This window comes from Pseudorca crassidens, chromosome 8 (genome assembly GCF_039906515.1).
Source record: "Pseudorca crassidens isolate mPseCra1 chromosome 8, mPseCra1.hap1, whole genome shotgun sequence".
NCBI classification, from domain to species: domain Eukaryota; kingdom Metazoa; phylum Chordata; class Mammalia; order Artiodactyla; family Delphinidae; genus Pseudorca; species Pseudorca crassidens.
Genome location: NC_090303.1, coordinates 32339632 through 32357078, shown reverse-complemented (window position 1 = coordinate 32357078; position 17447 = coordinate 32339632). Strand labels below are relative to the sequence as shown.

Sequence of the window (17447 nt, the reverse complement as noted above, 5' to 3'; positions counted from 1 at the left end):
ACTTTTTGACAAATTTAAATACATATCTGTCATATTTTAGAGCACATTTCCCTGAAGGTTTACCTTACTCTTTCTAAGTCATTAATTTACGAGAACTTCAACTTCCTAGATTATGTTAACTGTCCATTTTTTGTCATGACAACGGTTTCATTGACGTCATCTGGATTTTAGTTTCATTGTTGCCATCTGGATTAGTTATTTTATATACGTAATATTATTTGCTTTAAAGATTTTGGAGTTTGGCTTACTCATAGACCCACATTCAGGCTTTTAAAATCTGTATTATCTCTGCTTTCTTTGTATCAGAAAAAAGTAAGAATAATCTTTTTCATTTGCTTTATTCTTTAACTTTGTTTTTTTCTTTTGGCTGCGTCGGGTCTTCGTTGTGGCATGCGGGATCTTCGTTGCGGCGCGTGGGCTTCTCTCTAGTTGTGACGTGCAGGTTTTCTGTCTCTAGTCGTGGCACACGGGCTCTGTAGTTAGCAGCACTCGGGCTGTCTAGTTGAAGCACGTGGGCCTAGTTGCCCAACCAGGGGTTGAACCAGTGTCCACTGCATTGGAAAGCAGATTATTTACCACTGGACCACCAGAGAACTCCCTATTCTTTAACTTTTTAATGTAATGATTGGAAGTGGTATCTTAAGCTTATTGATCAGAACAGGGTGTGGGTATGGGTATAAAAACCTTTCTCATTGACGGATAATTTATAAGTGTCCACTAGTGTTCGTTTATTAAATGAATAATTTTTCTAAATGAATATTCTAGGTGCAGACTAGTTTTTATATGCTTTCATCTTTTCAAGTAATTTCTTTAGCTAAATAATGGGCTTATAAAGAAAACTAGGAAGACCAAGTAAATCTAAAGTATGGAATTTAAACGTTGTCTTTTTGTTTTCTTTTATGATTTTTATATTAGCCCAAAGACTGTTTTACTTTTGGTCAGCATATTTATTTGTTTTAAGTTTCTACCCCCACTCCCACTAGATGCAAAATGAATACAAGAAAGATTATGATTTTCTAAATGTGACTTGAAAATCATAAAAGATTATGATTTTCTAAAACACTTGAGTGTTTTATACATATACTTTTTTGTGGAAAGTATAGTAGATAACTTCATTTCTTCAGCATTTACTCTACTAAGTCAGTTTTTGACTTAAATAGTAACTCTTTTTAATCTGCTATATACTATTTCCCTTTAGTGTCAGCCGACTGAATCTGCCAAATTTGAAATGTTTAAAAAGTTAAAAAGAAGTTGCTGTTAGTCATGACTATTACTTCTTCTGTTTGTTACTCTTTGAACTTTGCTCTTCATAGGCTTTGGTTTTGATAGAGACTTATAAGTGTGTTATTGCTTTTAAGCGTTAGAAGAGTCCAGAAAAGTGGGAAGGGAGCAATAATTTGATAAAGTTCTAGCTTCGTTTTTCTTGGGAAAGAAAAAAAGCACTTGATCTTTAATGGTATCATTTCTAAAAGTCTTTATTGAGCTCCTAAAATGTGCAGAAGTTGCAAAACAGGATGGGTGTGTTTTGCTGTTAAAATGTATAATCAAAGTACACCAGAAACACATAACGATACTTTGAGTGTATATTCAAGAATGGACCGGCATGACTTCAGGGCCTACCCACACAACTGCTGAGAGCAGTCAGGAAGAACAGTTTTGTTAATGATGCAGTGGCTGTTGCAGAACATTAAATGACAAGCCTGAGGATACTCTCAGATAGTAGTCTTCATATATTAAGGTATAGACTTACCATCTGTAAACAGCTGTGTTTTTCCCCCTCTCTATAAACATTTGAGGTTCAGTTAATTCCCATCATCATAACTGGGCTGGAAGACATACATAATGTTTCTTATTTAATTTGAAAATCTTTTGAAATCAAACCAATTTCTTTTTTTTTGTTGTTTAATTACCAATTAATAAGTCTCTCCAGCAGATCCTTTTCTGAATATTTTCCAAGGTCTATACAAACAGAGGTAGCTTTTTCTGAAACTATTTCTACGTTTTGTTGTTGTCGATTGAGCAAAGACTCTACAACCCTAAATTCTTTCCTCCAGTAATTAATGATTCAACTCTACAGTCAACTCACTCCAGGCCCACATACACACTAAGTTAAGCAAGATGGGGTCCTTTTCTTTTACAGGAAACTCGGCTCTGTATTTATTTGAGTGCTATGATACAAGAACTGAAAGCTGGCACACAAAGCCCAGCATGCTGACTCAGCGCTGCAGCCATGGGATGGTGGAAGCCAACGGCCTGATCTACGTTTGCGGTGGAAGTTTAGGGAACAATGTTTCTGGGCGAGTACTGAATTCCTGTGAAGTTTATGATCCTGCCACAGAAACGTATGTATCAGTTTAAAACTCTTACTACACAATTAATTGTATTCTATAAGCTCAATGGAAGAAGATGTCAAAAGGCAGAAGGAACCCAGCAGAAGGATTTTTGAATGTGCTAGGGTCAGGGGCATGTTTATAGCCTTGACCCTTCCTCTACACCTTAAGAAATAGCTTGACCTTATACCCCATGGGAGCCCCTCTCTTTCTATTCCTGCTTGTGCAATAAATAAATGTCTGTGAATAAGAAAATATGACTGATTCATCAAACTCAAAATATTTTTGTTTGAGAGATCGGGAAGTGTAGAGAGGGGGAAACAATTTATGACCAGTAGTAAATTTGCCTTTAGTTAGAAATATTATGTATTGGTTCGTGGCATTAATGAACCATACCCCTAGGTATAATGTCTTTTTTGAGTTTGTGCTTACTAAAGTATGTTTGGATTCATATTTATTGAATAAAATTATTCTTTTTTTTTTAATATTTATTTACTTATTTATTGGGCTGCGGCATGTGGGATCTAGTTCCCTGACCAGGGATCAAACCCGGGCGCCCTGCATTGAGAGCACAGAGGCTTAACCACTGGACCACCCGGGAAGTCCCTAAGTAAAATATTCTTAAGTCAACTGGGAAGTAAAATAAATGCTTTTAAAAGGCAAAATACAAAGAAATAAACGGTTAGCCCGTTTTTCTGATCTTGTAATTAATGATGGAACCCATTCAATACAGCCAAAGGATATGAGCCAGTTATTGATAGTGGGGGTGGTAAGTATAGTGTAATTAACTAACAAGAAAATGAACGCAGGTGATGTTCCAGTCAGACCTTTTGTTGATAATCAGAAACATCCAAAGACCTTCAATAAAAAAATTAACTTGCTCGTTTGAAAGGATTGTTCTTCCTTTACTAGAACAAGTTATTGGGCAAATATGTTCAACGTAAATGTTATGCCAAAGAGCCGCACCAAAACTCTTATGCTCAAATTTTGTACTTAGGAAATATTTCCAGGCTACAAAACATAGAAGTCTTCTACTCCAGCTATTGCTTTTATTAAATTAAGCATAAAGATTTAATTATAAAATATGATTGTCATTTGTAGTTATTTATGCTTCCCACCTATTTTTGAAGGATTTAAGGAAGCAAAATCAGTAACTCCTTTCCCAAAGAAAAGTGCAATTACAATTGTTCTTTTCTCATTTTTTGCTCAACTAGTCACCCACGTTAGGGATAGAATTGAAAGAAGCTTATCTTGAAACATATCTTTTGCTAAGTGTCTAGACTAGGAAATCTCTTGAGATCATCACACTTAATACTTCCCAATGTTTTTTTTTTTAATTATTGGAGTATAGTTGCTTTACAATGGTATGTTAGTTTCTGCTTCACAACAAAATGAATCAGTTATATATATACATATGTTCCCATATCTCTTCCCGCTTGCATCTCCCTCCCTCCCACCCTCCCTATCCCACCCCTCCAGGCGGTCACAAAGCACCGAGCTGATCTCCCTGTGCTATGTGGCTGCCTCCCATTAGCTATCTACCTTACGTTTGGTAGTGTATATATGTCCATGCCTCTCTCTCGCTTTGTCACAGCTTACCCTTCCCCCTCCCCATATCCTCAAGTCCATTCTCTAGTAAGTCTGTGTCTTTATTCCTGTTTTACCCCAGGTTCTTCACAACATTTTTTTTTTCTTAAACTCTATATATATGTGTTAGCATACGGTATTTATCTCTCTCTTTCTCACTTACTTCACTCTGTATGACAGACTCTAGGTCTATCCACCTCATTACAAATAGCTCAATTTCGTTTCTTTTTATGGCTGAGTAATATTCCATTGTATATATGTGCCACATCTTCTTTATCCATTCATCCGATGATGGACACTTAGGTTGTTAACATCTCCAGGCTATTGTAAATAGAGCTGCAATGAACATTTTGGTACATGACTCTTTTTGAATTGTGGTTTTCTCAGGGTATATGCCCAGTAGTGGGATTGCTAGGTCATATGGTAGTTCTATTTGTAGTTTTTTAAGGAACCTCCATACTGTTCTCCATAGTGGCTGTACCAATTCACATTCCCACCAGCAGTGCAAGAGTGTTCCTTTTTTTCCACACCCTCTGCAGCATTTATTGTTTCTAGATTTTTTGATGATGGCCATTCTGACTGGTGTGAGATGACATTTCATTGTAGTTTTTTTTTTTTTCATTGTAGTTTTGATTTGCATTTCTCTAATGATAAATGATGTTGAGCATTCTTTCATGTGTTTGTTGGCAGTCTGTATATCTTCTTTGGAGAAATGTCTGTTTAGGTCTTCTGCCCATTTTTGGATTGGGTTGTTTGTTTTTTTGTTATTAAGCTGCATGAGCTGCTTATAAATTTTGGAGATTAATCCTTTGTCAGTTGCTTCATTTGCAAATATTTTCTCCCATTCTGAGGGTTGTCTTTGGTCTTGTTTATGGTTTCCTTTGCTGTGCAAAAGCTTTGAAGTTTCATTAGGTCCCATTTGTTTATTTTTGTTTTTATTTCCATTTCTCTAGGAGGTGGGTCAAAAAGCACCTTGCTGTGATTTATGTCATAGAGTGTCCTGCCTATGTTTTCCTCTAAGAGTTTGATAGTTTCTGGCCTTACTTTAGGTCTTTAATCCATTTTGAGTTTATTTTTGTGTATGGTGTTAGGGAGTGATCTAATCTCATACTTTTACATGTAGCTGTCCAGTTTTCCCAGCACCACTTATTGAAGAGGCTGTCCTTTCTCCACTGTACATTCCTGCCTCCTTTATCAAAGATAAGGTGACCATATGTGCGTGGGTTTATCTCTGGGCTTTCTATCCTGTTCCATTGATCTATATTTCTGTTTTTGTGCCAGTACCATACTGTCTTGATTACTGTAGCTTTGCAGTATAGTCTGAAGTCAGGGAGCCTGATTCCTCCAGCTCCGTTTTTCGTTCTCAAGATTGCTTTGGCTATTCGGGGTCTTTTGTGTTTCCATACAAATTGTGAAATTTTTTGTTCTAGTTCTGTGAAAAATGCCAGTGGTAGTTTGATAGGGATTGCATTGAATCTGTAGATTGCTTTGGGTAGTAGAGTCATTTTCACAATGTTGATTCTTCCAATCCAAGAACATGGTATATCTCTCCATCTATTTGTATCATCTTTAATTTCTTTCATCAGTGTCTTATAATTTTCTGCATACAGGTCTTTTGTCTCCTTAGGTTGCTTGATTCCTAGATATTTTATTCTTTTTGTTGCATTGGTACATGGGAGTGTTTCCTTAATTTCAGTTTCAGATTTTTCATCATTAGTGTATAGGAATGCCAGAGATTTCTGTGCATTAATTTTGTATCCTGCTACTTTACCAAATTCATTGATTAGCTCTAGTAGTTTTCTGGTAGCATCTTTAGGATTCTCTATGTATAGTATCATGTCATCTGCAAAGAGTGACAGCTTTACTTCTTCTTTTCCAATTTGGATTCCTTTTATTTCCTTTTCTTCTCTGACTGCCGTGGCTAAAACTTCCAAAACTATGTTGAATAAGAGTGGTGAGAGTGGGCAACCTTTTCTTGTTCCTAATCTTAGTGGAAATGCTTTCAGTTTTTCACCATTGCGGACGATGTTGGCTGTGGGTTTGTCATATACGGCCTTTATTATGTTGAGGAAAGTTCCCTCTATGCCTACTTTCTGCAGGGTTTTTATCATAAATGGGTGTTGAATTTTGTCAAATGCTTTCTCTGCATCTATTGAGATCATATGGTTTTTCTCCTTCAATTTGTTAATATGGTGTATCACGTTGATTGATTTGCGTATATTGAAGAATCCTTGCATTCCTGGAATAAACCCCACTTGATCATGGTGTATGATCCGTTTAATGTGCTGTTGGATTCTGTTTACTAGTATTTTGTTGAGGATTTTTGCATCTATGTTCATCAGTGATATTGGCCTGTAGTTTTCTTTCTTTGTGACATCCTTGTCTGGTTTTGGTATCAGGGTGATGGTGGCCTCGTAGAATGAGTTGGGGAGTGTTCCTCCCTCTGCTATATTTTGGAAGAGTTTGAGAAGGATAGGTGTTAGCTCTTCTCTAAATGATAGAATTCGCCTGTGAAGCCATCTGGTCCTGGGCTTTTGTTTGTTGGAAGATTCTTAATCACACTTTCAATTTCAGTGCTTGTGATTGGTCTGTTCATATTTTCTGTTTCTTCTTGATTCAGCTGCTTGGCAGTTGTGCCTTTCTAAGAATTTGTCCATTTCTTCCAGGTTGTCCATTTTATTGGCGTAGAGTTGCTTGTAGTAATCTCTCATGATCTTTTGTATTTCTGCAGTGTCAGTTGTTACTTCTCCTTTTTCATTTCTAATTCTATTGATTTAAGTCTTCTCCCTTTTTTTCTTGATGAGTCTGGCTAATGGTTTATCAATTTTGTTGATCTTCTCAAAGAACCAGCTTTTAGTTTTATTGATCTTTGCTATTGTTTCCTTCATTTCATTTTCATTTATTTCTGATCTGATTTTTATGATTTCTTTCCTTCTGCTAACTTTGGGGTTCTTTTGTTCTTCTTTCTCTAATTGCTTTAGGTGTATGGTTACGTTGCTTATTTGAGATGCTTCTTGTTTCTTAATGTAGGATTGTATTGCTATAAACTTCCCTCTTAGAACTGCTTTTGCTGCATTCCATAGGTTTTGGGTCATTGTGTTTTAATTGTCATTTGTTTCTAGGTAGTTTTTGATTTCCTCTTTGATTTCTTCAGTGATCACTTCGTTATTAAGTAGTGTATTGTTTAGCCTCCATGTGTTTGTATTTTTTACAGATCTTTTCCTGTAATTGATATCTAGTCTCATAGCATTGTGGTCAGAAAAGATACTTGATACAATTTCAATTTTCTTAAATTTACCAAGGCTTGATTTGTGACCCAAGATATGATCTATCCTGGAGAATGTTCCATGAGCACTAGAGAAAAATGTGTATTCTGTTGTTTTTGGATGGAATATCCTATAAATATCAATTAAGTCCATCTTGTTTAATGTATCATTTAAAGCTTGTGTTTCCTCATTTATTTTCATTTTGGATGATCTGTCCATTGGTGAAAGTGGGGTGTTAAAGTCCCCTACTATGAATGTGTTACTGTCGATTTCCCCTTTTATGGCTGTTAGTATTTGCCTTATGTATTGAGGTGCTCCTATGTTGGGTGCATAAATATTTAAAATTGTTGTATCTTCTTCTTGGATCGATCCCTTGATCATTATTTAGTGTCCTTCTTTGTCTCTTCTAATAGTCTTTATTTTAAAGTCTCTTTTGTCTGATATGAGAATTGCTACTCCAGCTTTCTTTTGGTTTCCATTTGCATGAAATACCTTTTTCCATCCCCTTACTTTCAGTCTGTATGTGTCTCTAGGTCTGAAGGGGGTCTCTTGTAGACAGCAAATATATGCGTCTTGTTTTTGTATCCATTCAGCCAGTCTGTGTCTTTTGGTGGGAGCATTTAGTCCATTTACATTTAAGGTAATTATCAATATGTATGTTCCTATTCCCATTTTCTTAATTGTTTTGGGTTCGTTATTGTAGATCTTTTCCTTCTTTTGTGTTTCTTGCCTAGAGAAGTTCCTTTAGCAGTTGTTGTAGAGCTGGTTTGGTGGTACTGAACTCTCTCAGCTTTTGCTTGTCTGTAAAAGTTTTAATTTCTCCATCAAATCTGAATGAGATTCTTGCTGGGTAGAGTAATCTTGGTTGCAGGTATTTCTCCTTCATCACTTGAAATATGTCCTGCCACTCCCTTCTGGCTTGCAGAGTTTCTGCTGAAAGATCAGCTGTTAACCTTATGGGGATTCCCTTGTGTGTTATTTGTTGTTTTTCCCTTGCTGCTTTTAATATGCTTTCTTTGTATTTAATTTTTGACAGTTTGATTAATATGTGTCTTGGCGTATTTCTCCTTGGATTTATCCTGTATGGGACTCTCTGTGCTTCCTGGACTTGATTAACTATTTCCTTTCCCATATTAGGGAAGTTTTCAACTATAATCTCTTCAAATATTTTCTCAGTCCCTTTCTTTTTCTCTTCTTCTTCTGGAACCCCTAAAATTCGAATGTTGGTGCGTTTAATGTTGTCCCAGAGGTCTCTGAGACTGTTCTCAGTTCTTTTCATTCTTTTTTCTTTATTCTGCTCTGCACTAGTTATTTCCACTATTTTATCTTCCAGGTCACTTATCCATTCTTCTGCCTCAGTTATTCTGCTGTTGATCCCATCTAGAGTATTTTTCATTTCATTTATTGTGTTGTTCATCATTGTTTGTTTCATCTTTAGTTCTTCTAGGTCCTTGTTAAATGTTTCTTGCATTTTGTCTATTCTATTTCCACGATTTTGGATCATCTTTACTATCATTATTCGGAATTCTTTTTCAGGTAGACTGCCTATTTCCTCTTCATTTGTTAGGTCTGGTGGGTTTTTATCTTGCTCCTTCATCTGCTGTGTGTTTTTCTGTCTTCTCATTTTGCTTATCTTACTGTGTTTGGGGTCTCCTTTTTGCAGGCTGCAGGTTCGTAGTTCCTGTTTTTTTTGGTGTCTGCCCCCAATGGCTAAGGTTGGTTCAGTGGGTTGTGTAGGCTTCCTGGTGGAGGGTACTAGTGCCTGTGTTCTGGTGGATGAGGCTGGATCTTGTCTTTCTGGTGGGCAGGTCCACGTCTGGTGGTGTGTTTTGGGGTATCTGTCGACTTCTTATGATTTTGGGCAGCCTCTCTGCTAATGGGTGGGGTTGTGTTCCTGTCTTGCTAGTTGTTTGGCATAGGATGTCCAGCACTGTAGCTTGCTGGTCGTTGAGTGAAGCTGGATGCTGGTGTTGAGATGGAGATCTCTGGGAGATTTTCGCCATTTGATATTATGTGCAGCTGGGAGGTCTCTTGTGGACCAGTGTCCTGAAGTTGGCTCTCCCACCTCAGAGGCACAACACTAACTCCTGGCTGCAGCACCAAGAGGCTTTTCATCCACACGGCTCAGAAGAAAAGGGCGAAAAAGTAGAAAGAATAAGAATAAGGAGGGGGAGGGGAGGAGGAGGAGGAGGAAGGAAGGAAGGAAGGAGGGAGGGAGGGAGGAAGGAGGGAAGGAAGGGAAAAAAGAAAGATGATAAAGTAAAATAAATAAAGATAAAATATAATAAAGTTATTAAAATAAAAAAGATAAGAAAAAAACAAAAAATCAGATGGGTAGAACCCTGGAACAAATGGTGGAAGCAAAGCTATACTGACAAAATCTCACACAGACACATACACACTCACAAAAAGAGGAAAAGGGGGAAAAATCATAAATCTTGCTCTCAAAGTCCACCTCCTTATTTTGGGATAATTCGTTGTCTATTCATGTATTCCACAGCTGCAGGGTACATCAAGTTGATTGTGGAGCTTTAATCTGCTGCTTCTGAGGCTGCTGGGAGAGATTCCCCTTTCTCTTTTTTGTTCTCACAGCTTCCAGGGGCTCAGCTTCGGATTTGGCCCCGCCTGTGCGTGTAGGGCGCCGGAGGGCGTCTGTTCTTTGCTCAGACAGGACGGGGTTAAAGGAGCCGCTGATTCGGAGGCTCTGGCTCACTCAGGCCCAGGTTAGGGAGGGTCACGGAATGCAGGGCGAGCCTGCGGCGGCCTCTGCCGACATGACGTTGCACCAGCCTGAGGCGCGCCGTGCGTTCTTCCGGGGGAGCTGTCCCTGGATCCCGGGACCCTGGCAGTGGCGGGCTTCACAGGCTCCCCGGAAGGGGGGTGTGGGTAGTGACCTGTGCTCGCACACAGGCTTCTTGGTGGCGGCAGCAGCAGCCTTAGCGTCTCATGTCTGTCTCTGGGTCCGCGCTTTTAGCCACGGCTCGCGCCCGTCTCTGGAGCTCCTTTAAGCAGCGTTCTTAATCCCCTCTCCTCGGGCACCAGGAAACAAAGAGGGAAGAAAAAGTCTCCTGCCTCTTCGGCAGGTCCAGACTTTTCCCCGGACTCCCTCCCGGCCAGCCGTGGCGCACTAACCCCCTTCACGCTGTGTTCGCGCCGCCAGCCCCAGTCCTCTCCCTGCGCTCCGACGGAAGCCCGAGCCTCAGCTCCCAGCCCCGCCCGCTCCGGCGGGGGAGCACACAAGCCTCTCGGGCTGGTGAGTGCCGGTCGGCACCGTTCCTCTGTGCAGGAATCTCTCCGCTTTGCCCTCCGCAACCCTGTTGCTGTGCTCTCCTCCGCGCCTCCGAAGCTCCCCTCCTCCTCCACCCGCAGTCTCTGCCCGCGAAGGGGCTTCCTAGTGTGTGGAAACCTTTACTCCTTCACAGCTCCCTCCCACTGGTGCAGGTCCCGTCCCTATCCTTTTGTCTCTGTTTATTCTTTTTTCTTTTGCCCTACCCAGGTACGTGGGGGGTTTCTTGCCTTTTGGGAGGTCTGAGGTCTTCTGCCAGCGTTCAGTAGGTGTTCTGTAGGAGTTGTTCCACATGTAGGTGTATTTCTGGTGTATCTGTGGGGAGGAAGGTGATCTCCACGTCTTACTCTTCTGCCATCTTCCCGGAAGTCTCTTTCTCCCAATGTTTTTTTAAACTGTACCTTTGTACTTGCCAGGGCACACTGGGGATACACCTTATCCTAATCCCATCATCCATCCATCCAGCTATCTATCCATCCCCTCTTGTCCTAAACCATAGGAGCAGGGTATATACCAACTGTCCTCCCTCCTGTATCAGTCTCTGCTTTACCTCACATAAATCCTATACTCAAAAAGCATTACAGCATACTAGTTGGAAAACTGTAATCTCATTCATTCTGCTGCCTAATTATTGTTTCGTTTCTAAAAAATATCTTGGAGTAGAGCCCATACCATATGAACTCCAGGCTTCTAAATTCTGAGATCTTTATTCAGGCAGTATCAGTGCAGAGAAAGAGTATAAAGGGATTCTACAACTTCAGTATTTTTTAAAACTAGGTGAATATAATCAGTTTGGGGAATATTTTAAAACTTACACAATTTACCATTTCTTTTATATATATTGAGCTTATGTATTAAATTTGAATTCTCTATATTCTCTAAATTTTCCTAAGTGAAAAGCTAATGTGAATATGATTATCCAAATCTCATAATGAAAGATGTTATATACTACTATGATTTCCTTTCTAATATGTTGTGTCCATCCAACGTATTTTTTGTAAAACTGTTTCTTCCCAGTTTTGACAATTTTTAAAGTGTTTTTTAACTAGAATATGTTCGATTGGAAGCTAAGAAATGAAACCTATGGAAACAACACAACACAGTTTCCACAGTTAGAATTTTGAGAAAAGCTACTGAACACTAAACTCAGGTTGGAGAGAGCAGAGACCTAGTGCATACTCTGCATGTGAATTATAGGAGGAAGGATGTTTCACGAAGTTCCTTAATTCTAAACCTTGAGGAGACTTAGGTATATATAAAACATTCTCTTATTTTATATCATAGACATATTTAGAGAAGAAAGGGGTATGTATATTGAATTTTTCCAAGTCAGATCCTCTGTTTAACACACTGACAGCTCACTGTGTGGAGAGGCTGTGGAGGTCAAGTACTGGCTCTCCCACTTTCGAGCTGAATGCCTGTCTTTTCACCTGGAAGAGCACGTGTGTTCATCCTGAAAAACAGGAGGACTTACTTTAACTGAATGCTCAGAAAATGAGAGTGGTGACTGTCAAACCATTTTTAAAACAAACCAAAAGTATGTAAATATAAGGCAACAAGAGTTGTTGGTATTTCAGAGTTCATCATTATGCTCTAATTATGTTTTGAAAAGTTAAATGTATTAAATTATTTAAAAGAAGAGTTATGAATAACCATATTAGGGCTTCCCTGGTGGCGCAGTGGTTGAGAGTCTGCCTGCCGATGCAGGGGACACGGGTTCGTGCCCAGGTCTGGGAGGATCCCACGTGCGGCGGAGCGGCTGGGCCCGTGAGCCATGGCCACTGAGCCTGCGCGTCCGGAGCCTGTGCCCCACAACGGGAGAGGACACGGCGGTGAGAGGCCCGCGTACCGCAAAAAAAAAAAAAAAGAGAGAGAGAGATGAATCTCATAGAAAACAATAACAAAATTGTCTGTGTGTTTAATGCTGCTACCTGTGAATTAGTATCCTTCAACCCTTGTGTCCACATTTATATTCTCAACCTCTTTCTTTATAGTAGTGCCTGTGATCACAGCAACATGCTAATAAGTTTTTAAACGTGACAGAATGATAGGAGCTGCCTGAAGTTCTAAGTGTATATTTAAAGATGTATGTGTGAATAGTAACAGATATGCTAATTTGCTGATTGCTAGAGGCCCATGATAAATTCGTTTTACTTACCGTATGTAAATATTAATTAAAACCACATGTGACTAAAACCGTATTAGTACCTTATATTTTCTTACATATCTTCCCTGTTTTGTTTGTTACTGTTTTACAAGTTATTGTGAACTATAGGAAATGGATGTCTTCCAAAGACATGTTAATAGTCTCCAGATATCATCTGTTTCCCATATCCTATTGGAGTTGAAAGGAATAAAATCCCTATTTACCCCACCTATAAATTACTGAAAACCGCTGTTAAACTTTTGTTTTCTAGCTTTCCAGACATGCAGGCGCACATTTGTGTGTGTGTGTGTGCATGTGTACACATATGTGAGTGGTAAATGAGCGCTTACTTGGGATAACAGACCTTTCTTATAAATTCGTATGAGTCCTTTTACTTCTTGTGAACATGTATACTAAAAACTTTCCTTTGTTTTTTCAGATGGACTGAGCTGTGTCCAATGATTGAAGCCAGGAAGAATCATGGACTGGTATTTGTAAAAGACAAGATATTTGCTGTGGGTGGTCAGAATGGCTTAGGTATGTGAAATTAGTTCACTTTTTCAACTTTTGCAATGAATTTGCTGATATTTCCTTATCTTAAGTTATGAAAATGTTTCTTGATCACATACATCATTAGACTTTTTTTTTATAGTTTCTGTGAACTAACGGTTTATGAAACATTGTAACATTTCTGTCTATGAATGTGGGTAATAGCCACCAGTCATTGTGACAGTCTCAGGTGGCTTTAGCACATTTCCAAATACCCTCTGGGGAATGGTATCACATTAGCTTAAGAGCTATTGAGTGGGGACTTCCCTGGTGGTCCAGTGGCTAAGACTCCATGCTCCCAATGCAGGGGGCCCGGGTTCGATTCCTGGTCTGGGAACTAGATCCCACATGGTGCAACTAAGAGTTCACGTACCACAACTAAAGATCCCACATGCCGCAACTAAGACCTGACACAGCCAAATAAATAAATTAAATATTTAAAAAAAAAACAAAACTGTTGAGTGACAGAAACATTTGAACTTTAATATAACTTTTAAAACTTTTTAATTTAACTTTTAGGACTTGTATTCAGGCTCTGAATGGCAGTGTTTCCTAAACATTTTTAAACGTTGCATGAAAATATTGGTACTACTTTTTTAAATGAGTAAATTTGATCTTTTTATTTTCTTAAATAATGTTGTACTAAAGAATCTTAAATAATTGCTTTTAATAATGTAGAATTTGGACTGAATCTATAAATAAGATTCCACAAAGCTTATTTTAGTCAGTACCTTTAATCACTACTTAAGTATAACAAAGAAATAGCTTTATTTCCTTCTGTCTCTGTCCATTGCTGTTTTTCATAAGCTGCTGACAGATAAATGGTAGAAGGAAAAAGAAGGACATTTGAATGATTATAATCAAACTTAATCAGAAGGAAACTTCACTGGTCTACTTTTTAATTTTTCCAGAGCAGATAGAACATCTTTAATTTTATAGAATAAATATAAGTATTTATGATTCTAAAATGACAAATGAAAATTAAGTTAAATTTCTGTTGTGTTCAAGTAGGAATAGGAATTTAAATGGTAGATATGTGAGGATTCATTGTAAACTTCTTGCAACTCTTCTGCATGTTTGAAGTTTTTCATAATGAGAGGTTTGGAAAAAATACAAAGAATTATTACTTTAAGAGATCTTAGAATTGTTCATATAGCTGTTCACGTTTTATTCTTTTGAAGGTGGTCTGGACAATGTGGAATATTACGATATTAAATTAAACGAATGGAAGATGGTCTCACCAATGCCATGGAAGGGTGTAACAGTCAAATGTGCAGCAGTCGGCTCTGTAGTTTATGTCTTGGCTGGTTTTCAAGGTGTGGGTCGATTAGGACACATCCTTGAATATAACACTGAAACAGACAAATGGATCGCCAACTCCAAAGTCCGAGCTTTTCCAGTAACAAGTTGTTTAATTTGCGTTGTTGATACTTGTGGAGCAAATGAAGAAACCCTTGAAACATGAAAAATGAGTGAACTTCAAGACTCACTGGAGACTCAAAAGTATGGCCACCAGTGCTTTGTTCCAAGAGTTTGGTTACAAAGTTTTAGTTTGGTGTTTTGTTCTTTTCAAGGAAGTTTCAAGTAAAGTAAGATTCCTATAAAATAGATTTTCTTTTATATGGGATTTCTTACTTCATTCAAAGACCATATTTCAGCTGGCCACATAACCAAGAACATATCTAGCAAGAAAACTTGTAAAGTTATAAGCACTTGGTGAAAGTATGAATTCTTAAATGAATTTCACATTTGTAACAATGATTATGGCAGAATGGGGTATTGACTCACCATAGAAGCAACCTCATCTTAGCTCTAGATTCTATTTTCATACATCATAGAAGTGCTATGTAGTTAGGACTGTTTGTTTCTGTTCAGTCAAGAACTAAGAAATAGTATGAATTGTAAGTCAAAGATAGGCAGTTCTGTTGGAGCAGCTTAGTCTCACGTAATTTTGCTTGTCTTCATTTGTTCCATTTAGTGCCAAATGTATTGCATTTTAAAAGCAAGCCAGAGTGAGTCAAAGCATACACTTATATCTCACAAAACTTCATAAACACATTTTGAGAGTTAAAAATGTACCCAACTCCTCATGAAATATATTCTGTCCAATTAAATAGTTCCATCTTTTTAACACAAAATGTCAAGCCTAGTACCCATCACTAATTTATATCACTTTTTTTCCCAGGGGTTAAAAAAGGATTATGCCTCTTCAGTGCTCACTCTGTTAAATAAAATCCAATCATTATAAGAATTATTACCTAGCAAAAGAAAGCTACTTATAGCAAATTTCTAGGTCACTAGAATAGCACTGATAGTTATACATTTTGAACTTCTTACAGATTAGAAAGGTACATGATTTCTCTTCCTTAGCAGAGCACATCATTAATATTTGACCCAGTTGTCTCCAAAAGTTTTTTAGTTGAGTTAAATATTTGTCATCTTGTATTAATTGCTTATATGTGGTCAGTAAATCTTTTACAAAACCAACTCTTCATTTCTTTCCAAGTAATGTTTTGCCCTTTTACATTATGAAATGTATGGAGTGAGCCATGTAAAGCTGTCACCATCCATGTTTTTACCTGGTAATATTAAATATTTTTAAACTTCAAGTAGACCGCTAAGTTCATTCTTCATTTTAAATGTGTTAGGTAATGGTTGTTTTTTGAACTTGTGAAACAATGTTTCTCTTTAAATTTTTATTGTTTTCTTTATAATGGGGGTTATAAGCTTAAAACCTAAAAATGTTTATATGAAAAAGGAATTATAAAAAGATTATGGTAGATATATTTCTATTTATGTAAGGTTTTATGTACATGACAGCTTTATTAAGATATAATTTACATGTCATACAGTTCACTGATTTAAAGTGTACTATTCAATGGTCTTTAATATATTCACAGAGTTATGCAACCATCACCATAATTTTGGAACACTTTCTTCACCGCAAAAAGAAACCCCATCCTTATTAGCAGTCACTCCCCATTTTCCCTGTGTTACCTTCTTATGGCTCCTGTAACAAATCACCATAAACTTTGTTGCTTAAAGCAACAGAAATTTATTCTTTCACAATTTGGGAGACCAGAAATCCTACATCAAGGTGCTGTTAGGGTTGAGTCCTTCTGGAGGCTCTGAGGCGAAAACTTGCCATGCCTCTCCTGTAGCTTCTGATGGCTGCCGGCAAATGTTGGTGTTTCTTGGCTTATAACTACATCTCTTCAGTCACTGCCCCAGTCTTCACAGGGCCTTCTTCCCTGTGTGTCTCGTCTCTCTGCATCTTCATGTGGTGTTATAAGAACAACAGTCATTGGATTTAGCTTACCCTCCTCATAATCCATTGTGACCATATCTTAACCAATGACATCTGCAAAGACACTGTCTCCAAATAAGGTCACATTTTGGAGTTTTGAGGAGACATTATTCAACCCAGTTGCATCTCCCAAACACCCCATCCCTAGGTAACCATTAATCATTCTGTCTCTAGATTTGCCCATTCTGAACATTTTTATGTTGAATTTTGAATTTTCCTCTCCGTTGAAAAAAATGTGTCAATGTTTTTTGAGGGTAGAATATCCATTTATCATATTACAATGGTTATATTACTTAATTTGATACAATAATTTCCCATATGGGAATATGCAGCTGTTTAAGGTATTTTAAATAACTACCCTTTTCTTTAGGCTGTATCTGCTGACTAGAGCACACTACGATAAGTATGTAGACAGCTTTGATGTAGGTTATAATGAATTGTGTGTGGTTTTTTCCCTTAGTAATCTTAGTAATTCTAATTAGTGTCTGTTTTCTGTCCTGGAAATAGTCTATGATATTGTCAATATCATGATAATGAGTAAAAATACAATATATTGGCGAGTATATTTTCTGTTACTCCCCCACCCAAAATTCCTATCCTGTATAGTGCTCTACTTTCTTTTTAGTAGATATGTGATTGTTAATGTTATATTTTTTACAGTGACACGACTTTGATGACATAGCAGTTTGGCTTTTACTTTTGAAAATCACAGTGTGAACATGAAATTTTAATGTCTTGAAAAAAATTGTTGCTGTCAAAAACAGTCATTAATTACAATTGTGACCTAGCGTTCAAAAATGTGACATATAGTGTCATGGAAAATTTAGAGTCATGAAGAGAGCCATTTTTTTAAATCCAGCAGTCTATTTTCCTTTTGCCTCATACACTGTTAACGGCAAATATTTTGGATTTGCTGCAGAGGCCAGGGTAAAGGAGATATTTGAAGGAAATTTTGCTTTTTAATGGTGGTAGTGTT

The 17447-nt window shown here is 37.8% G+C and overlaps 1 protein-coding gene across 4 annotated transcripts in view; it reads left to right on the top strand.

The window, feature by feature from the left end:
* Nucleotides 1–15773, top strand: part of KLHL7 (kelch like family member 7) — a 63549-nt gene extending 47776 nt beyond the window's left edge. For all 4 annotated transcript variants that reach the window (XM_067746155.1, XM_067746156.1, XM_067746159.1 and 1 more), the window contains 3 exons: nucleotides 2141–2342; nucleotides 13055–13152; nucleotides 14346–15773. In XM_067746155.1, coding sequence (XP_067602256.1) covers nucleotides 2141–2342; nucleotides 13055–13152; nucleotides 14346–14629 — 584 coding nt within the window. In that variant the 3' untranslated portion in view covers nucleotides 14630–15773. The remainder of the gene's footprint in view (nucleotides 1–2140; nucleotides 2343–13054; nucleotides 13153–14345) is intronic.
* Nucleotides 15774–17447: the final 1674 nt, after the last annotated feature.